The sequence below is a fragment of the Bos javanicus genome, chromosome X, assembly GCF_032452875.1.
Source record: "Bos javanicus breed banteng chromosome X, ARS-OSU_banteng_1.0, whole genome shotgun sequence".
In the NCBI taxonomy this organism is placed as follows: Eukaryota; Metazoa; Chordata; class Mammalia; order Artiodactyla; family Bovidae; genus Bos; species Bos javanicus.
The window spans coordinates 34,916,327-34,938,671 of NC_083897.1; the positions used below are offsets into that span (position 1 = coordinate 34,916,327).

General features: G+C 49.9%; 1 protein-coding gene across 1 annotated transcript; it reads left to right on the forward strand.

The window, feature by feature from the left end:
- The first annotated feature begins 8,136 nt into the window (after positions 1 to 8,136).
- On the forward strand, positions 8,137 to 14,440 carry CNGA2 (cyclic nucleotide gated channel subunit alpha 2). The gene is made up of 6 exons (XM_061408806.1): positions 8,137 to 8,414; positions 8,648 to 8,740; positions 9,299 to 9,469; positions 10,511 to 10,618; positions 11,731 to 11,837; positions 12,185 to 14,440. The coding sequence occupies exons 1-6, from the start codon at positions 8,305 to 8,307 to the stop codon at positions 13,585 to 13,587; spliced, it is 1,992 nt and encodes a 663-aa protein (XP_061264790.1). The 5' UTR covers positions 8,137 to 8,304; the 3' UTR covers positions 13,588 to 14,440.
- The last annotated feature ends 7,905 nt before the right edge of the window (positions 14,441 to 22,345 follow it).

Below are 22,345 nucleotides of genomic sequence, written 5' to 3' on the forward strand. Positions count from 1 at the left end.
GCCAGGCCTAGGGCAGCAGCAGGCAGGATAGACACAGAAGAAGGTGCTGGAGAGAAATTTCAGCAGTAGAACCAATAGCATTTGAGGATGGGGAGGAAATGTCAAGAATGACTCCTACCTAGGTTTGTAGATTGACCACAGATAGGGAGAGATGTACCTTTCTCAAGATAAGGCACTGGGGCTGGGGCTGAGGTCAGAGAGTCATGTCAGTCTGGGACACACTGAGGCAGTCCAGTGACTGCCTCTAGGAGATAGAGCTGGCCTGTGGGCACCTGGGGGTGTAGAGCTCAGGAAGGGCTTCTCAGTGAGGACAGCACGGGCTAGGGGCATGTGCTGCTATCTCTAGGGTCCAGTGTATCCTGCGGGGTAGGGGATGACTATGACTGGTGTCAGATATACTGCCCCAGTCTCACACTGATTTATAAAGAAATAAAGCCTCAGGTGGCAAAAGCAGTCCAAGTTTGGAAAGTTTCTGATGTGATGGTGTCCACACTAGAGGCTCCAGTCCCTTGTCGAAGGAGTGACCCAACCTGGTGTTCTGCCAGACCAGCTGGGCAGAGCCCTGTTTTCTGTGTGTCCCCCCGGAGATTTCATTCATTTAGCAGATAGTTGTCAAGCATCTTTTCCATGGAGGTGCTAGCCTGGAGCCTGACCGCAGGGTGGCTTCTGATAGCCAGAGGCAAATTGGCACCAAGGACCCATGCCTGCCCAGTGAGTGCCAAGCCCTTGCTCTATCCTCAGCTTGGGGCTGCCTATCCATAGCTGAACCCCTTCTAACTGTCCCTCCAGACCTGGGGCACAGGGTCACTGCTGTGCCCACTGCAGTGCTGAATAAGTCTCCTCCTAGTACTAAGGCCCAAGTCCCTTCCAGGCTGGCCCTGTGGTTAAGCATGCTTTTGGAGCCATGCTGCTTAGGTGTGAATCTGTAAAATGGGGATAGTAATAAGATTAGCTTTGTCAGATTGCTGTGAGAATTAAAGAAGTCAACTTAGGTCAAGTGCTAGTAGCTCATGGTAGCTGCTTCCTGAACAAGAGGTTGCTCCCTACACCCCACCCCTCTTCTAACTTCCTCTTGTTTCTCCTTGTCAATGTCTGCCTGCCTGCCCACCTCCCAGCCACCCGTGATGCACATGACCCTCCCCTTGGCACTGTTCTCTGCCTGCTGTTCAGGATTTTTCCTACTGCATTGGCTAGAATTGACTATCTGGGGCACTAGTTTCTGGCTGGGACTTAGCATCTGCTTCTCTGGGCTGTCTGTCATGGAAGAGTTCCCTTCTCAGTCACAGTGTAAACATTTTGGCTGGTATTATCTTGAATCTGAGGCCAGAATGGCCTGAATTATAAAAGAAGCTGAGAAACCTGGTCACCTGTAGGGTTTTATCAGCCTTTTGGGAAGACCCACTGAAACCAGTGTCACCCACCAACAGTTAGCTCCCTCTTCTGAGCTCTGTTTTCTAAGATTCCTCAGAACCGTACCAAGATTTAGCCTGTGCGTCTCCCTCCCCAACTCCCTGCCTGCCTTCCTTTCTTCCCTCCACTGTTATGTATGGAGTGTTTCCCCGAGCCAGCCCCCGTGCTGTGTAGGGATGCAGAGCATCACAAGCAGACACTGATGTCTGTCCTCAGGCAGTGCTTGTACCTCTCCAGTGGGTACTGGCAAGAGGGGTGGCATAGTCTGGACTTGGACTTCATCCCAGGACTTTGAGAACTTGGCAAAGTGGTGCATGGGGAGAATGGGCATGGACATACTCTTAGGGGAGAAGTTTGAGTGCCAAGCCACACTGAAGGTCAGAAGCTGAAGGCTTGAAGGCTCAGTCAGTCACAAACATTTAAAGGCCGACAGTGGTGATGCACTGAGTATGATTTGGGACAAAGTAAGCTGTCCTTGTCCAAGGGCAACCAGAGACTAATGTCCAACTGGCAGATGGAAGGAAAGCCTGAAGCTCTTCAAAGAGGTTCTGCTGTTATCCTTATCTTTAGTACCGGGCAGTGGATGCCATCCTTACTTCTGTGACTGTGAATAATGTGTTTTACTTCCCTGGCTGCTTCTCAGGTTTCCCCATTATCAGTGGATTTGGGCAATTTGATTACAATGTGCCTTGGTGTAGTTTTCTTCATGCTTTTTGCTCTTGGGTATCATTGAGCTTCTTATGTCTGTGGATTTGTAGTTTTTTTAAAAAATAAGATTTGGAAACATTTTGGCCATTATGTCTTTAAATACACTTTCTACCTCTCCCTCCTTTGGGAACTTCAACTACATCTCTATTAAATCCACTTGAAACTTTCCCACAATTTGCTGATGCTTCGCTCTTTCTTTTTCTGATTTTTTTTCCCCCTCTGTGCTTCCCTTTGAATAGTTTTATTGTGTTGTCTGCAAGTTCATGGATATCTTCTTGTGAAATAGCTGATCTCTTGTTGATTTCATCTAGTATATTTTTTATCTCATAGTTTATAGTTTTCATATTTAGAAGTTTTATTTGGGTCTTTTCATATATTCTATACCCTTATGTAACTTTTTGAACATATGGAATACAGTTATATTAACTATTTTAATACCCCTGTCTAGTAATTTTGTATTTGTGACAGTTCTGGGTTTATTTTGGTTGGTAGTTTCATCTTTATCTTGGAGAAATTATTTGTATACCTGGTAAACTTTAAGTGGATGCAACACATTATGAATTTCATTCTGGAGGGTATATCTGACCCCTGTTACTCCATCTTCTTCAGAAGCAGAACTGTCATATACTCCTTTAAAATCAACAAATTGATATAGCAGAGGTCTAATCTGACTAATAGAAGTAGAGAGACGGAGTAATGGACAGGGAAAGTGCAAATATTCATTGAGCACTTACCATGTACCAGGCACTGAGAAAAGATGGTAGCTTGGACTAAAGTGTTAATGGTGGAGACAGTGAGAAGTGGTCGGAAGTTTGGAAGGTGAGGTGAGGTGAGGTGAAGTCACTCAGTCGTGTCCGACTCTTTGCAACCCCAGGGACTGTAGCCTACCAGGCTCTTCCATCCATGGGATTTTCCAGGCAAGAGTACTGGAGTGGGTTGCCATTTCCTTCTCCAGAGGATCTTACCGACTCAGGGATCGAACCCAGGTCTCCCGCATTGTAGGCAGACGCTTTATCATCTGAGCCACCAGGGAAGTCTTTGGAAGGGAAGGTAGAGACAACATGAATTGCATATGACCAGATGAATCACATAGGTATGAGGGTATGAAGGGGCTTCCCATGTGGTGCTAGTGTAAAGAACCCATCTGCCAATGCAGGCGATGCCAGTTCAATCCCTGGGTCTGGAAGATTCCCTGGAGGAGGGCATGGCAACCCACTCCAGTATTGTTTCCTGGGAAATCCCATGGGCAGAAAAGCGTGGTGGGCTATAGTCCATGGGGTCACAAAGAGTCAGACATGACTGAAGTAACTTAGCAGCAACAGCAGCAGAAGGTGTGAAAGAAAGGGAGGAGGGAATGATGACTCTAAGGTATTTTAAAACATTTTTATTGCAGTATAGTTGATTTACAATGTTGTGTTAGTTTCAGGTATACAGCAATACCAGTTACACATATAACATATATTCATTCTTTTTCAGATTCTTTTCTCATATAGGATGTAAGAGTATTGAGTAAAGTTCCCTGTGCTATACAGTAGATCCTCGTCAGTTTTTGACTTGGGAGAACTGCATCACCTTTATTGAGATGCAGATGCGTATTGGAGGATAAGGTTTTGAGGGGAAAGATCAACTATTTTGTTTTGGACATATTCAGCCTGTGATGTCTATTCACATGGTAATGTCAGGGAGATAAACTGGAGTCCAGGAGAGAGGCTGGATAGGTGTTAAAATTTGCAAGTCATCAGTATACAGACATGTTTAAAGCCAGAAGACTAGATGAAGACATGATGAAGAAAGAAAAGATAAGGCATCTACTCAAACACTGAGTTCAGGACACTCCAAAGTTTAGAACTAAGAAAGAGGAGGAGGCTTCATCAGAGGGCACTAAGAAGAAGTGGCCAGTGAGGCAGGAGGAGAATCGGGAGCATGGAACCCGTTATTTCAAGGAGAGAGTGTCTAAACTGTGCCGAATGCTGCTGAGAAACACAGTAGATGTGGACAGAGAACTGACTCTGAGGATGAACTGTATTCATGGCTTTCCCTGTTTTTCTGGGAGAAATACTGAGGTCAGAGACTCTGCAGAGTCATCTTTCTCACCCCAACCGCTTGGAGGCCTGGTGCACAGCAGGTGTCTTGGCCATATGCACTGGATGGATGAATGAATAAAAGGGCACTGGGCAGCAGTGAGACCTGAATGAGCCACAGACTGGAAGGTAGTAGCTCTGGCCTCTAGCCTTCGCTGTATTTCTAACTTGTTTCTTCTGCTCCTGGTCTTAACATCTCTGAAGGAATTGGCCTCAGAATGCTTTCAGCTAGCGTCCGAGAGATTCTTGGGACCAGGCTGGTGTTTCTGTAAAGGTCTTGGGCTGGATGTTCAACTTGTGGATGAGGAGAAAAGAGGCCCAGAAGGGCACCATGATTGCTGTTGTTTTTTTTGTGGAAATAGTGTGTCTTACTCCTAGTTTGGGGCTTCCCAGGTGGTAAAGAACCTGCAGGAGACATAAAGAGACAAGGGTTGGATCCCTGGGCTGGAAAAATCCCCTGGAGAAGGAAATGGCAACCCATTCCAGTATCCTTGCCTGGAGAATCCCATGGACAGAGGAACCTGGTGGGCTATAGTCCACAGGGTCTCAAACACTCGGACACGACTGAGTGACTTAACATGCACACATGCATTCTTGGTTTGAAAGCCTCCCTCCTATCTACGTTCAATGTTCATCTCTTGTCTTTACCAACTATATTTGCTGTCTTCCTCATGCAGCTTAGCCCTGAGCAACACTTGCTTGGTTTCGCCACTGCATCTACTGCTGCCTGATGCCTCTGAAGATGAAACCCTTCCTGTTTCACTGAGAATGCTGGGGGTTGGCATGAGTGAGCCTCTTCACCTGTCTCTCACTCTTCCCTAGCTGCATCTAACATGTTTGCTTGTCACCTCCTCCCTTTTCCGGCCCGTTCATCCAGCCCCTCTGCTCCTTGTTCTTCATAAGTCACCTTTCACATCCTCTGTTCCCTGGACCCACCCATTCTATCCATCTTTCATGAGCTCCAGCCCTAACTGTGGTTATGTGTGTGTTAAGTCACTCAGTCATGTCTGACTCTTTGTGACCCCATGGACTGTAGCCCTCTAGGCTCCTCTGCTCATGGGATTCTCCAGGCAAGAATACTGACTGGATTGCCATGTCCTCCTCCAGGGGATCTTCCTGACCCAGGGATCGAACCCTCCTCTCTTCATCTCCAGCATTGGCAGGCAGGTTCTTTACCAGTAGCGCCAACTGGGGTTATGAGCACAGATGTTTTCACTGTCTATTGAATCCCTCCTCAAACCTTTTAATTTGCTTCTCTATGTCCTTTCTGTACAATGGTAACAATAATAGCAACACAAAAAGTTTACAAATTTACATGTCCCAGTTCCCACTCTCTCTCCCTCAAGCTTCTAGAAAGAGTTAGCTATATTCCCCATCTATTGTTCCTCACCTCCTACCATTCAATCAGAAACCCTGCAAACATGCCCTCTCTGCTTTTGACGAGGTGGCCAGTGAGGCCCCTAGTATTTGACACAGGGCTGCTCCAGCTCTCATCTCAGGCTCCTCCCTTCCTGAGACTCCCTCTCCTGGGGCCTGTCCTCCATAATCTCCTCAGAACTCTCCCCTCAGCCTCCTCCTCTGCTCTTATGCTATGAGAGTGCTCATCCCCTCTGAGAGCTTGAACTGCCAACAACCCTGATGGTGTCCACGTCTCCCCTCCAGTCCAGACCCCACTGAGCACGGATCTGGTCAGAGACTGCTGCCCCAGGCCTGGAGGGTGATTGGAAAGGCTGAGACTAGGCTGGGGCCTTGGGGACAGAGGGCAGTGAATGGAAAGATTTTTTGACACTTTGTAGAGGGGATAATCAACTGAGAAGGAAACTGCTTGGAGGTGGTGACTGAAGGTTTCTGGCTTGGGTGACTGGGTAGAAGGTAGGCCATATTCTGAGGTGAGGAAATTAGAGGAGAAGCCACTTTGTAGGTGAAGGTGTCAAGTTGAGTTTTAGCTAGGATGAGTTTGAGGCTCCTCAAAAAAGAAGATGCCTGGCAGAGACTGGAGAGATGGGTGGGCACCTTGGAAGAGATGCCTGGGTGGGGACGTGATGATAACTGAAGCCTGGGGCTAGATGAACTTTCTGGAGCGAGCATGTAGACCAGAAGCACTGGCCTGGCTACCTGTGGGCCATGGATAGCTGACAGCCCAGGTGCCCTCCGTGAATGGCCCAAGGGGCAGTTCTCTTGAAGGGCAGTGTGGGTGGCAGCCAGACTGAGGGAAGAGCCTGTTTCTGGCAGAGAAGAAGCAGGGATCATGGGAGAGGAATCTGTCTTGGTGCCAGAAACTCACAGAGGGTATATGACTTGTCATATGCCCCCAGGGCTGCTCCCCTTGTGGGCTCAGGGCCACTGCTATCCCAGATGACCAGGAAGGATGGGAGGGGTCCGAGTGCTGGCAAACAGGGCCGATGCTGGCTCTCTATCAGCAAGAAGCTATCCCGAGTCCTTGGCCTGGAGTTTGCAGCCTCCCTGGGCTGGCCTTGGCTTCCTCTGCCTTCTTCCTATAAGCAGAGCTCACTCTGTACTCCGGGTCCCGCCTCCCACACCAGTGTCCTCTACACCCCTGCCATGGACAGGACCATTACTTCCACTGCTCCACCCCAGCCATTCAGCCACTGAACAGGTCTCTACTGAGTACCACTCTTGAGCCTGTGTTCCAGCCCCACTTCAGCTTCAGGCTTCCAGGAGGCCAGCCCTGAAAGCCTGCTTAGTGCAGGTGGCCCCAGCTTTGTTTGCATTGCTTGGAACTTTCTGTCACCATGGTTGGCCACCTCTCGGGTCCAAATGAGGACACAGGGATGCCAGTTCCTGTCCCTCAGGTGCCCTCATTAGTGTTGACGTGTTCCCACAGGGAGCAGTGGGTGAGAGGCTCTGAAGCTGCTTGTTATTACCACTCACTGCAGAGCTTGATGTGCCTGCCGTCACCATGGGGACCACTTCCGAAGCTGGAGAAGGCTGGGCTCCAGTAGAAGCTCCAGCAGTTGGAGGCCACCGGTCATCCGTGGGGTATGCTCATCCTTTCTGAGCAAATCTGGCAGGGCAGCCTCAGTGGGGAAGGGCTGTCCCACCTCCCTGACCCCGTGTAAGACACACGTGGAACACCAGGTCTCTCTTCTGGACTTTTCCTTTTCAGGATGCTCCTTCTTGGTCTGTTTTGTGGCTGTCTCCTCCTCTGTTCAATTCTTAAGTGTTGGGGTTCTTCAGAGCTCTTCCTGTGTGACCTCACCCACTTGTTCTCCCTCAATCTCTACCCCCAGTGGCTTCTTCCTTCTCTCGGGCTTCATCTGTACCATCTTCTTCAGACTTCTCCACTGCACATCTCTCCACCTCTCTGCTCCCTTCAGGCCAGCCTCCACTTAGCAGTCAGAAGGCTCTTTCTCTAATATAACACTGTCCTTATCATCCTCCTGCTTAGCCCTTGCAAAGCTCCCCATAGCCCAAAGGAGAAAGTATTCACTTGTACCACTTCTTATAGAGCCCATGGGTGCTCTCCTTTCTCTCGTCTCACCCTCAGCCCCACCCACTGTTTGTTCCTCAGCTTCAGGGTGCTTGAAAGAATGTGACTGAAGCTTAAAGGAAGGGCCCCCAGAGTCCACGTCCCTTGTGAAGAAGTCAGTGGGAGGCAGGACTCTCATCTGAGGACAACCAGAGAGCTGAGCAGGCAGGTGGCAGCTTCTTTGGGCAAGGAGGTATATCTCCTCTCATGGGGCAGGAATTCGGGGGCAGTGACTAGTTTGGAGGTACTCAGTGGCTTCAGTCTCTGCCAGATAGCTGCAAACAGGGTCACCGGAAGATGGCTGAAATAGGTTTTTGCTTGTTTTGTTTCAGCTTGGTTGGTTCACGAGTCAGAGAATTAATTCCGGTAAAAGAAAAAGAAACACACCTTGCAGTTTAGCACAGTTTGCCTTTTAAATAACCTGTCAGGGCGGGGATAGCACCAGCATCTTGCCCTGTACCACCATAGAAGTACTGCAGGGAGTCGGGGTTTGCCGACTGGGCCCTGGTGTTGTTCTCAGTGCTCACCTGAGGTTCTTATGTGGGTACTGGGGTCTTCTGTGAACTTTCTTTGGGCTTCTCCCTGGCAGGTGAGGGTCCTGGTTGTACATGGAGGATGACAGAAAAAGCCAATGGCGTGAAGAGCTCCCCAGCCAATAACCACAACCACCATGCCCCTCCTGCCATCAAGGCCAGTGGCAAAGATGACCACAGGGCCAGCAGCCGGTGAGTCTGTTGACACTGGATCATTTCAGAGATGGCCTTGAGCCTGCTACTTCCTCCCAGCTCTGCCTCATTGTCACAGAGTAAACAATCCTTGGCTCAAGTGCAGCCTCTAAAAGGACCATGGGATTTCTAGGTTATCTCCTAGGAAGGGGGAGGGCTGATAGGAGATGAAGCATGCACAGAAACAAACAAACAAACAAAGCCTTCAGTTAATTCTGCTCCTTCCTCTGCAGGCCACAGTCTGCTGCTGACGATGACACCTCCTCAGAGCTACAGCGACTGGCAGAGATGGATGCCCCCCAGCAGAGGAGGGGTGGCTTCCGCAGGTGGGTCTCACCACTGCCCTGCCACTATCCCTTCCCTCCCATGGGGCCTGTCAGATCATGTGGTCCTCTCGGCCCCAGGGGCCTTTCTAACAAGACCTCTAGGAAACCCTGTCAGCCCTGCCCTAGCTCAACTTTTCTCTCTAGAGGAGGCTCCTGTCAGCAAGTTTGGAGGGGCCAGAGGAGGTTTCTCTTCAGACTTGCCTGTGGCAGTGTCAGGAAGAGACTGTCTTCCCAGCAGAGGGGCTCAGGTGGAGGGCTCTGAGGTCTCCAGCCAAGAGTTGTAGGCTGCATGCAGAAATCAGAAAGCTTGAAGCAATCTTTCTCCTGACTTGTAGGAGAAAATCTTTCTTCTCAGCACCATCTCCATTTTACCCCAGAGACCCCGTGTTTGTTCTTCAGAATCGACAGAAATGGCACCTCCTACAGGAAGTCTTCCCAGAGTAGCCTCTTCAGGCTGCTGGGCTGAGTCATGCCCAAGCCCTATTCCCTGTCTTGGGCGTGGGTCCTCTCTCCAAAGCACAGGTCTCTTATGCCTCACGCTCCCTCTCTCTGCTCTAGGATTGCCCGCCTGGTGGGGGTCCTCAGAGAGTGGGCTTACAGGAACTTCCGTGAGGAGGAGCCTAGACCTGACTCGTTCCTTGAGCGTTTCCGGGGGCCTGAGCTCCACACCGTGACAACACAACAAGGAGACGGCAAAGGCGACAAGGACGGCGAGGGCAAGGGCACCAAGTACAGCAATCCAGCCTGAGGGATGGGAAGGGCCCCAAGCATGTGTTGGGAGGGCTTGGTGGGGTTCCTTAGACCACAGCCAGGGAGGCCTGCTGTGCTTTCAACTCTAAAATGTTCCTTGGTCTGTGCCCAAAGTCTTTCTAATGGCCAGTGGCCCACCAGCTGTGGGATCCCCTGCTGGCTCCTCTCACCTTCACCACCGATTCACAGAGCTTCTCCTGCTGCTCAGGAAGCAAGGGGCAAGGGCACGTGGATGTGGGTGGGAAGAGGACTCAGCCAAGGTTGCAACGGAGGGTGCAACTACAGAGTGCTGTGGAGCCCATGTCAACCCCAGCGCCCATGTGAGTGCAGAGTGGGGGTGTGAAGAGGCCATGCTGGGGGCTGCCTGGCCGCTGGTGCAGGGGAGGAGGCCCCGAAACAAGTGAGCAAGACAGAGTGAGTGGGGAGGCCAGAGAAGGCAGGTCTGGAGGGCCTCTTCTTTGAGGAAGGAGTAGGCGACGGGGGATGTCTGGCCAGGCCGACATTCCCCACCTCTGACCAGTAAAGGAAAAGCGCTCCCGCCAAGGCAGGACCTGGCATCTGGAAAAGTAATTTGGGAGCTGTAGGCCAGACCAAACAGCGGGGATGGGCAGGAAGCACAGTCACTTAGAGGCCCTCTCTCTTCCCAGGAGGGATGTGGGGACCTGCCCTGAGCCCTCATCACCATGCTGTGTAAGTCCCTCCCTGGGGCCCGAGGCCTGCTTCAGTGACAGCACTCTCCCTCATGCACCCTCTCGGCAAGAGGCCTCCAGAGGGCCCAAGAGTCAATGGGTCCATGTAGGGTCAAAATCAGAAGAAGGCTGTTTCTTACCCACCAAGCTTTAGTTAGATGCCCAGTGCCAGGCTGTGGCTTCCTCATAAATGAGGCCCTAAGAAAACCCACGTGTCACCCTGGGCATCCTGCAAGGCACTGCATTTTCAGGGTCCTCTGGCCTCTGGGAGCCAGGGTGCTGCCACATCAGGGAGCTGGTTCCCAAGCCTGGTCTCTGTGTGTCTCCTCAGGAAGAAGTTTGAACTCTTTGTCTTGGACCCAGCCGGGGACTGGTACTACCGCTGGCTTTTTCTCATTGCCTTGCCCGTCCTCTACAACTGGTGCCTATTGGTGGCCAGGTGAGCAGAAAGTGGTCTGGGAGGGGGTGGCCCGAGCAACCTGGTCCAGCTGTGGACACAGAACTCACCCTACCTCAATCATTCATTCACCAGAGCTTTAACTGAGCACCTAATGGGTGCCAGGCTCAGTGCTCAGGGCTGGGGACCATGTGTGAACAAGGCACACATGGTCTCTGCACTCCTGGAGCTCTCAGGCTTATGGGAACACTGACAGTGAACCTGAATATACCAGTGCCCAAGCCAACTTCAGGGACTGGAGGCAGGGAGCTACTGATACTAGAGAAAAGGCAGTCAGGGTGAACCTCTCTGAGGAGGTGGTGCCTTAGCTAAGACCTGAGTGATAAGACAGGGTCTGGAGGACTGCAGGTAAAGTGTTGGAGAGGCAGGTGCAGGCCGGCGCTGCAGGCTTTGTGCACCAGGGAGGGGGCTGGGTTTCATTCGAAGTGTAACCAAGTAGTCAGAGTTAACTGCTCCTATTTTTGACTTGTACACTCACTGAGTCATCCTAGGTTCTATCCCTTCCTTTGCCTTCTCCCATGGCCCTTACCCACCCAGGCAGCAAGACTCAACTCCTCCTAACACTCTCCTGCAGTCTCCAACCTCTCTTCATTCCCACTGTCTCGAGTCTAAGCCCAGCTACCACTCTCTCTCGGGTGGGTTGGCCAGTGCTCCATGTTGGGTTCTCAGTAGGTGTGTGTTGAAGAGCCAAACATGGAAGCTAGTCAGCTGTGTATTGTGGGCATTCTTCCAACGACTCATTTTTCATTCAACTCACTTCTGTTGAGCACTTGAATCCTGGGCTAGGATGTGCTCTGGGCTAGCACATGGGGCACCAGCTATGTTGTAATACTAAGAGGTAGTCTCTGTCTCCATGGAGCTCACAGTCCAGTGGGTCAGATAGACAAGTAATGTTCAGGAGCAAAGTCTATGTATAATAAGGGTTGGAGTAGGAGTTACTTGTGAATCCGTGTCTTCTGGGCAGCAGACTGACTGTGACTCATCAGTGCCCCTGGTGGCCTTCCCAAGCTCTGCTTGTGGTGGCCAATCAGTTTGGGGACTTCAGTAGTCATTGGATGGCTTTGAGGGTGAAGCTCAGCACTGTCTTCCTGCAGAGCCTGCTTCAGTGACCTGCAGAAAGGCTACTACATAGTGTGGCTGGTGCTGGATTACGTCTCAGATGTGGTCTACATCGCAGACCTCTTCATCCGACTGCGCACAGGTAAGTGATAACTGGGATGCACAGGCAGGAGCATGACCCCTGAGTCCAAAGGCTTGAATCTAAATTCTCAGGAAATCCCCTTGGCATGGTGTTAGCCTCAACTATCTAGCTGGGACACAGGCTGATGCCTTTCCCTCTTTGAATCTCAACTTCCCTACATGCTCAGTGAGTTTTGGATCTGGGGGTGATCTCTTAGGATACTTATGGCCAGCTATAGGGTGTGAGCCTCCTATACCCTTCTTGGGAAGGAGGGTTCAGTGATCATATGCTCCTTCCTGAGCATTAGTCTATTAGAAGGGACAGGTACGAAGTCAGAGGTGATATACATTGGCTTGTGTCTCCACTAGGTTTCTTGGAGCAGGGGCTACTGGTGAAAGACACCAAGAAGTTGCGGGACAACTACATCCACACCATGCAGTTTAAGCTGGATGTGGCCTCCATCATCCCTACAGACCTGATCTATTTTGCTGTGGGGATCCATAACCCTGAGGTGCGCTTCAATCGCCTGCTACACTTTGCCCGCATGTTTGAGTTCTTTGACCGCACTGAGACACGCACCAGCTACCCCAACATCTTCCGAATCAGCAACCTGATCCTCTACATCTTGGTCATCATTCACTGGAATGCCTGCATCTACTATGCCATCTCCAAGTCCATCGGCTTTGGGGTAGACACCTGGGTTTACCCCAACATCACTGACCCTGAGTATGGCTACCTGTCTAGGGAGTACATCTATTGCCTTTACTGGTCTACACTGACCCTCACCACCATTGGGGAGACACCACCCCCTGTAAAGGATGAGGAGTACCTGTTTGTCATCTTTGACTTCCTGATTGGTGTCCTCATCTTTGCCACCATCGTGGGAAATGTGGGCTCCATGATCTCCAACATGAATGCCACCCGGGCTGAGTTCCAGGCCAAGATTGATGCCGTCAAACATTATATGCAGTTCCGAAAGGTCAGCAAGGAGATGGAAGCCAAGGTCATTAGGTGGTTTGACTACTTGTGGACCAATAAGAAGAGTGTAGATGAGCGAGAAGTCCTCAAAAACTTGCCAGCAAAGCTCAGGGCTGAGATAGCCATCAACGTCCACCTGTCCACACTCAAGAAAGTGCGCATCTTTCAGGACTGTGAGGCTGGCCTGCTGGTGGAACTGGTATTAAAGCTCCGGCCTCAGGTCTTTAGCCCTGGGGACTACATTTGCCGCAAGGGGGATATTGGGAAGGAGATGTACATAATCAAGGAGGGAAAATTGGCAGTGGTGGCTGATGACGGTGTCACTCAGTATGCCCTGCTCTCGGCTGGGAGTTGCTTTGGAGAGATCAGTATCCTTAATATTAAGGGCAGCAAAATGGGCAATCGGCGCACAGCCAACATCCGCAGTCTTGGCTATTCTGATCTGTTCTGCTTGTCCAAGGACGATCTTATGGAAGCTGTGACTGAGTACCCTGATGCCAAGAGGGTCTTGGAGGAGAGAGGCCGGGAGATTCTGATGAAGGAGGGCTTGTTGGATGAGAATGAGGTGGCAGCCAGCATGGAGGTAGATGTGCAGGAAAAGCTAGAACAGCTGGAGACCAACATGGACACCTTGTACACTCGTTTTGCCCGCCTGCTGGCCGAGTACACGGGAGCCCAGCAGAAGCTCAAGCAGCGCATCACAGTTTTGGAAACGAAGATGAAGCAGAATAATGAGGATGACTCCCTGTCAGATGGGATGAACAGCCCAGAGCCACCTGCCGAGAAGCCATAATGGCTTGGCCCAATTGCCCCTCCAGCCTTGGCTTTGACCCCAGGGCTGGAAGAGCTGTGTAGGTCCCCACATATATATGCATTACCACATCCCCTTGAATTCTCCCAGAAGCCTCTCTGCTGGAAGGTTTAGGGCTCGATCATCCAGAAGCCCTCTTCCAAGTCCGACTAACAGCTAATCTTGTGCAGGGCATAGACTGTGCTTAGCTCGGCTTCCAGAAGCTTCAGCCTGTCTAAGTTTGAGGAAGAAAGAAAAGAGGAGCATCTCTCCAGGCTCTTTTGCATCTAGTTACCTCCTACTTGATTCTTTTCTAATATGTGTTCTGAATATTTCCATTTCCCTGCAGCAGTATGTAGCTAGAACACTGGCTGCAGACACCCAGCACTGGTCCCAGTGTCCTTTTCCCAAGGCAGGCAAAAGGTGTGGAGGGGGGCAAGGAGGAGATGCTCACTCCAAGTCCTGCCGTGCTGATTCCTCCGCCTGTCTGCCAACCCAGAGTGGGAGCCCTGTGGTCTTTTCTGAACCAGGGGGAGGAGGATGCTCCTGGTCTCCAATCCATCCCAGGACATGGAGTGAGGAACTAGCAGTTGGCCAGCAGGCAAGGCACCTGGAGAAGGTGGTGGGCAGGAGCCTGGCCATTACCCCTCTATGCAGAGTGTTTCTCAGGAGGCCCTGAGGCTGATGGTGGGTGGATGACTCTTCAAGTTAACATCTGCAGTAGAGACACTTACAAGTTAATAAATTCCTCTGAACTTTTTGTGGTGATTGCTCCACTCTGCTATTAAGATTCTCTCCCTTCTTCCCTCCCAACCCATCTCTTTCCCCCTTATTTCTCTCTTCCCCTTATCCAAGACTCTGCCTGGAATCCCCTCTGCTGTTTTTTGCTGCCTGTTTAAGCCCTACTAGGGCTTCCCTCATGGCTCAGTTGGTAAAGAATCTGCGTGCAGTGCAGGAGACCCTGGTTTGATTCCTGGCTCAGGAAGATCCCCTGGAGAAGGGCTAGGATACCCACTCCAGTATTCTTGGGCTTCCCTTCTGGCTCAGCTGGTAAAAGAACCTGCCTGCAATGAGGGAGACTTGGGTTCAATCCCTGGGTTGGGAAAATCCCCTGGAGAAGGGAAAAGCTACCCACTCCAGTACTCTGGCCTGGAGACAGTTCATGGGGTCCATGGGGTCGCAAAGAGTCGGACACTACTGAGCCACTTTCACTTTAAGCCCTACTGGTCCTTCTGTATTCAGCTCAGGTACCACATTTTGGGAGAAGGTTCCCTTGTCTGAATCAGCTCCCATATTAGGCAATCATGAGTCTAGGCTCTAAGCTGCTCTAGGCTGCTCATGAGTCTCAGTCCTGGCTCTTTATCACACGGTGGGGTCTGTTTTGATGCATCTGGTTTCCACTGTGGGCTCTCTGCAGGCAGGGCCAAGACAACCTCTCTCACTGCTCTGCTGGCAGGCTTGGAGACATGCCTGGCACAAAGGAGGTGTTCGGAGAAGTTTATTCACTGGGGTGATAAGCGAGCACATCCAAACTCCTATGCTTGCATTTGCCAGCAACCATGTCTTTACAGTCATGTAGGCTACATCTGGGGATTTGGGAAGGCTCTCCTGAAGGCATAGATACTTGAGTGGGTACCACTAGGTGATCCAGAGCCTGAAGGACATTGCTAACTAGTGTACAGGAAGATCTAGCTGCAGACTTGGGTGTCTCTGTGTATACCAGTTATCTCTCTCTATCTCTCCATTAATAGTGGTTCAGTACACACACAATTTATCCATGATTTTAACATTTATCTTTGTTTTTAAAGTGTACAGTCTGGTACTGTTAAGTATATTTACGTTGCTGTGCAACCAATCTCCAGAACTCAGTTCAAACTGTGAAACTGAAACACGGTCTCCAGTAAGCAGCCTCTCCTCATTCTCCCTCTGGCAATCACCATCCTGCCTTTCACCTCTATGAATTTGACTCTAGATATGTCACATAATGGAATCATATAACGTAGGTCCTTTTGTGACTGACTTATCTCACTTAGCATAATGTTCTCAAAGTTCATCGTGTTGTAAAAAGCGTCAGAATTTTCTTCCTTTTTAAAGGCTGAATAACATTCCATTGTATGGATAGACTGCATTTTATTTATCTACTTCTCCATCAATGAATACTTGCATTGTTTTCATCATTTGGTTACTACGGATAATGCTACTGTGCACAGGAGTCTACAATTGTCTGTTTCAGTTCCTGCTGTCACTTTTTTGGAGTGTATACCTAGAAGTAGAATTGCTGCATCATGGAGCAATTCAATGTTTAATTTTGAACAGTATGAAATGCCATACTGTTTTCCACAATGACTACGCCATTTTCCATTCCCACTAACAGTGTACAAGGGTCCTAGTTCTCCACATCCTCACCAGCACTTGTTGCTTTCTGCTTTTTTTTTTTTTCCCACACAATAGCCATCTTAATAAGTGTGAGCTGGTATCTCTTTGTAGTTTTGAGATTCACTTCCTGATGTAATTATTGATGTTGAGCATCTCTTTGTATGCAGCTGACTGGACCATTTGTATCTCTTTTGTAGAGAAATGTCAATTTAGTTCTTTGCTCAATTTTTAATTGGATTATGTCTTTTGTTGTTGTTGAGTTGTAGCAATTCTTTATATATTATGGAAATTAACCCAAATCAATTATATTATTTGCAAATTTCCTCCATTCCATGGGTTGCCTTTTCACTCTGTTGATCAGGTCCTTTGATGCACAGAAAATTCTAGTTTTGATGTAGTCCAGTTTATTTTTTCTTTTGTTGCCTGAATTTTGGTGTCACCATTCATTTTTATTGGAATTAATTCTTTTAGCGAGACTTCTTTTAAAATTTAATGTAATTTCTTGACCTCTTCTGTAGCTTACAGTGGTAAATGGTAATCGGGAGAAGACTTACTTGCAGAGATCTGGAACATGTTCCATGCCTAGGCCCTGGTCCCTAAGAGTGGCAGCAACAGGGTGGCAGCATTTGTGATGGGCCAGTGTTCTCTGACTGCCCTCCCTTAGGGTATAGGACTGAAAGAAAAGGCTTTCCCCTTCACTTCCAGAGAGGCTAGGCCACTAGGAATTGGAATCCCTGGAGACCCAGCCAGATGCTTGCCCAGATTCACATGGCTAAGGCTGTGCTAAGGCCATCAGTTTCCACAATCTGCTAAGACTGGAAGTAGACGTTAGTTTTGTAGCCCTAGGATGGCACTGGGCCCAGAGGCAGGGGGATGACTGCACTGAAGAATATGACCTTGGTTTCTGCAAGACATCTGCAGCATTTCACCCTCAGTCCAGCACCAACGGGTGCCTGATTTCCAGTCCACATCAACCAGGTGAACATTGCATTTTGGATCTGGTTTTCCCCTGGGAACAGCAAGTGACACATCTGGGTCACAGAGGGAGCCCACCAGTTTGAGATGCAGACTTCAGGGCTCTCAGCTCTCACTTGCTTCCCCACTTCCCTTTCCCTAGACCTCCTCAAGTTTAATCACCTATTTTTTTGTGTGTGTGTGTGGTGCCTTGAATGCCTATGTTCTCTTAGGTGTCTAGGATTTTTCTCATGCTGTTCCCTCTTCCTGGATCAGTCTTTTCTGCCTTTTCTTCTAAGACTCAGCTCCTCTTTCTCTGAGCTTTCACAGACTCAAAGCCTTCAAGGTGAGACCCCCTTGCACCCAGACTGCCAGTGACTGTGGCAATTGGTCTCTTCTCATCTAAACACAGTTTAAAGTGAAAGTTGCTCAGTTGTGTTGGACTCTCTGCAACCCCCTGGATTATACAGTCCATGAAACTCTCCAGGCCAGAATACTGGAGGGGGTAGCCTTTCCCTTCTCCAGGGGATCTTCCCCACCCAGGGATTGAACCCAGGTCTCCCGCATTGCAGGTGGATTCTTTACCAGCTGAGCCATCAGGGAAGCCCAAGAATACTGGAGTAGGTAGCCTATCTCTTCTCCAGGGGATCTTCCCGACCCAGGAATCGAATCGATGTCTCCTGCATTGCAGGCAGATTCTTTACCAACTGTTCATTGAGAAAAGGATGAAGGAGCAACAGCAGGAATATCCATGCAGCTTGGGGCATGTGAGCATGTGAATGTGTGTATGTGGGCACCTATGTTAAGCCCCATGTGAGCACCTGGGTGTGGACCCTAGGCAGACAGTGTTCCTCTCTGTGCTCTCCGTCAGCCTGCCCAGCCCCCTCCTCAGTTGCTCTCTCTACAACAACGTGACTGTCTCCTGCTTGTCTCTGGCCACCACCCCCGCTTCTCTCCCATAACTGGCTGTAATATAAGAACTGAAGTACATTTTCCATTATGTGTCGTTTTTATTCAGCACAGTCTGAAGTTTCCTGCTCTTAAAAAATGTTTCAATTGGAATGTTTTTTTCTTTTCCTCTGAACATACCCACGAAGGTAAATTGCCCTCTTGGTATATGGTCATGAATTTGCTTTTCTCTGCGTTGATGACGTTCTATAGAAAACAGAAGCCCTTTCTCCTGCCCACCACTTCCCCTCCCCTTTCAGTCTGACCCTCAGTGGCTCCTGCCTGGCTTGCAGACGGCCGCCCCCACATTGGCCCAGCCTAAGTCCCAGACTCAGCACTATTTATCTGTCCCTCAGTCTGGAGCCTAAAGCTAGTGTGATCTCTTGCCCCCTTCTCGGGGCTGGGGGCAGCGTGTTGGGGGAGGCGGTGGGCAAGGCAGAAGGTTCCTCTCTTCTGGAAACATTGACCCAGGAAGCCCCTGGTGCACAGAGACAAGGAACCTGGCCACCAGAGGGCGCATGGACCTCAGGAAAGGGGGGTGGGCTCTCCTCTGTGAACCCTTAAGCAGAGGGCTGAAGGGTGCCCGTGGAGGTAGCTAGGTGGCTCCTCACGGAGCCTCTCTGAGCTGTAGGACCACGTCTGTCTCCCTGAATGCCCTGCTGTGATCCTTGTAGATGCCCTCAGATGGTCTTGGGTTTCAAAGCCAATGGCTCTGTCCAAGTCTGTGTGCCAGGTGCCCAGACCCGGCTAGAAGCTGGGTATAGAAGAAATATCAGGGTTGAACTGCAAGGGGGCCTGGTTGTTATTGTTTTAATGTGTATTCAGAAAAAATACTACTAACCCACAAAACACTCGTTGTTATGGATATTATTCCTTCAGTTCAGTTCAGTTCAGTTGCTCAGTCGTGTCTGACTCTTTGAGACCCCATGAACTGCAGCATGCCAGGCCTCCCTGTCCATCACCAATTCCTGGAGTTCACTCAAACTCGCATCCATTGAGTCGGTGATGCCATCCAGCCATCTCATCCTCTGTCGTCCCCTTCTCCTCCTGCCCCCAATCCTTCCTAGCATCAGAGTCTTTTCCAATGAGTCAACTCTTCGCATGAGGTGGCCAAAGTACTGGAGTTTCAGCTTTAGCATCATTCCTTCCAAAGAACACCCAGGACTGATCTCCTTCAGAATGGACTGGTTGGATCTCCTTGCAGTCCAAGGTATTCTCAACAGTCTTCTCCAACACACAGTTCAAAAGCATCAGTTCTTCAGTGCTCAGCTTTCTTTACAGTCCAACTCTCACATCCATACATGACCACAGGAAAAACCACAGCCTTGACTAGATGAAACTTTGTTGGCAAAGTAATGTCTCTGCTTTTAAATATGCTGTCTAGGTTGGTCATAACTTTCCTTCAAAAGAGTAAGCGTATTTTAATTTCATGGCTGCAGTCACCATCTGCAGTGATTTTGGGGCCCCCCAAAATAAAGTATGACACTGTTTCCACTGTTTCTCCATCTATTTCCCATGAAGTGGTGGGACCAGATGCCATGATCTTAGTTTTCTGAATGTTGAGCTTTAAACCAACTTTTTCACTCTCCTCTTTCCCTTTCATCAAGAGGCTTTTTAGTTCCTCTTCACTTTCTGCCATAAGGGTGGTGTCATCTGTATATCTGAGGTTACTGATATTTTTCTCAGCAATCTTGATTCCAGCTTATGCTTCTTCCAGCCCAGCGTTTCTCATGCTGTACTCTGCATATAAGTTAAATTAGCAGGGTGACAGTATACAGTCTTGATTTACTCCTTTTCCTATTTGGAACCAGTCTGTTGTTCCATGTCCAGTTCTAACTGTTGCTTCCTGACCTGCATATAGGTTTCTCAAGAGGCAGGTCGGGTGGTCTGGTATTCCCATCTCTTTCAGAATTTTCCTTAGCATGGACCTAAAAAAAGAGAGCTGATTTAAGATTGATTTAAATGATTACAGAAGTAACTATTCCAATGACCCATGTAGGTGAAGCATGGATGATGGTGTTTCAAGATGAAGATGGTCATAACTCACCTCTTAATTACTTTTCTCCAAGCCAGCTTTCTCCCACCCTCCCCACATCAGTCATGACATGTACACTGTTTCAGTTGCTCAGGCCTAAGCATTGGAGCCATCCTGAACTCCCCTCTTTGTTTCATTCACCATATCCGATCAGCCTGGAAACACTCTCTACTTTGCTCTCACAATAAAATCAGAATCCATTCACTTCTCCCACCTCCACCAGCCCCACCTGAGTCTGGGACATTGCCAGCTCTCTCCCAGATTCCACAGTCACCTCCACACTGTTATGCCTTGCTGCCACCCTGAAATCAGCCCAGGTAAACAGGGAGTGCATGTAGGCAGGCATAGGGTGCCATCTGGTCCCACTGTGAGCAATAGCTTGCCATACTGGCTGTGGGTTCAGTTGCAGGTCACCTCCCCCTGGCATGGACAGAGCTGCCAAGGACTAAATGATTTTGCTTCTTAGTCTGCTTCGAGGCAGACATCTCCCTAGAAAGACAAGCCAACCCTGATTTAGGGCCTGACACCAGCTAGCCCTGATCAGGAGGGTGATGAAAATGCATCTCTAGCTAAAAGGTTTGCTAAGCACAAGTCCAAACAGGCTCAATTCTCTGGTTGGAACTAGGGCTGTGCCTGTCGAGGGCCTGATAGTGGCCCTGGCCTGAGAGCCCAGGAACGTGCTGGGGGCCTGGAAATATCTACCTTTGGAAACCTGGAATATACCACAGCGGGGAAGCTGAGGAAGAAGACGCTGTCTTTATTTCCAATCAAATCATCCTTTCTTGGCTTGGTGAGGCTCTGTCCTTTTCCAGAACCTTCCACTTAGTTGTACACATGTGACTCAAACTGGGCAGTGCTCTAAGGGGGTCTGAGCAAGTTGCTATTTTGTCCTCCATGGACAGATTTGTCCTGGAGAACCTGAAATTTGCCTAGGGTCTTGAAGGATGCAGAGGAGCTGTCTGGGCCAGCGAGGTGACATTCCAGGTCCAGCTTCAAGGTGCTAATGGGGGAAAGATGCTGAAGAGCAAGGCAAGGGTCCCAGTCTGTTGCTGGAGTGGAGCATGAACCCAGTGAATGCTCTCTTGGGCTCCACAGACCCTAGAATTAACTTGGCCTCACTGGTTGAACTTGGACAAGTTTCTTCCCCTTTGGGGCTCAGTTTTCAACTTATTTTAAGGAATGCATTTCTCAGGGCCCCCTGCAGCCCTTCTGGGGGTGGAAGGAGAATGGGTTTGTCTTATTTTCACTCATATCCTTGCATCACTCAAATGTGTCAAATGGCTAACATCCAGGCAGTCTTTCAGAGTTGCCAGTTTCTACAGATCAATGTATTTAATTAGATGGGTTTTCTTTTTTTTCTTTTATTGAATTGAGTAAGCAAATAAAATTTGAGCAATTTGTTATTAAGTCATTTAAATGCCAACTCAGTTTCATAATCTGGATTTGTGCCACATCCAAGTCCTTCCAATTTCTTTCCGGAGGGGTGGAATCTGAAGCCAGCTGGAGGAGTGGGTATTACTGGGGTCTGTAGTACTCCTGAGGGTCTGAGCACCTGCAGTCTAGCCGGAATCTCTGTTGATCTAAGAGTACAAGCTGGGTGGTTAGAGAGTTTAGGGCTAGTGTTGGATGGGGGCAGTGGTGACATGGTAATAATCAGATGTTCTTGGCGTTCTCCACGAACAAAGGCTTGCCTTGAATCTGCAACCTCTGTTTTTTTATCTGTATCACCAGTAAGGTCTCTGCAACACTCTAGTTCTGGGGAGGTGGAACTGCCCCAGACCCATCAAGGTATAGCTGGTCCCTCCAGTGCTGGGAGGAGACAGCCCTTGGGACCCAGGTTTTGGAGGCCAAGCGAGGAGAAGTGGGCAGGAGTCTGGGATGGGGAGGGCAGCCTCCTGGGCTCGGCCTGAGCGGTGCCCGGTCTGAGAGGTGCCCACTGGCCAGGCTAGGCTGCATTGGGCTCAGGACCGCTCGCCCCGCTGCTGTTCCACCTCTGGCCACAAGGCAGGGTGGGGGCGCTCTCGCTCCGCCGATGGAGCGGGCCGCGGCGCTTTCCAAGCCCTTGGCCACCCTCCACGTCGCGGGATCACTTTTGCTGGTCCTGGACTCCCGGGAGCGTGGGCACCTCAAGACCCCCGGGCGAGAAGGGGTTTGGATGCTGAGAGATGGGCAGCCGTAGGCACCGAGCATGGCAGGAGGAAGGTCTCCCTGGGCGTCCGCCCTAGGTCTCCACATTCCCATCCCCTCTTTGAGCCTCGCCCTTCGCCCCTTCTCTCCCTCCCTGTTGACACCCCCTTCCTGCCGAGGAGAGGCAGGAGGGAGGTAGCCGTGGGTCATTCCCCTCTGGGACCTGCTCTGAGAGTGTGAGGCTGGGGACACTAAGACGCCTTCCTGGCTCCTGCAGCCCAAAGAGTGAGCAGGCAAGTCTGTAGACAGGCTGCTCAGACC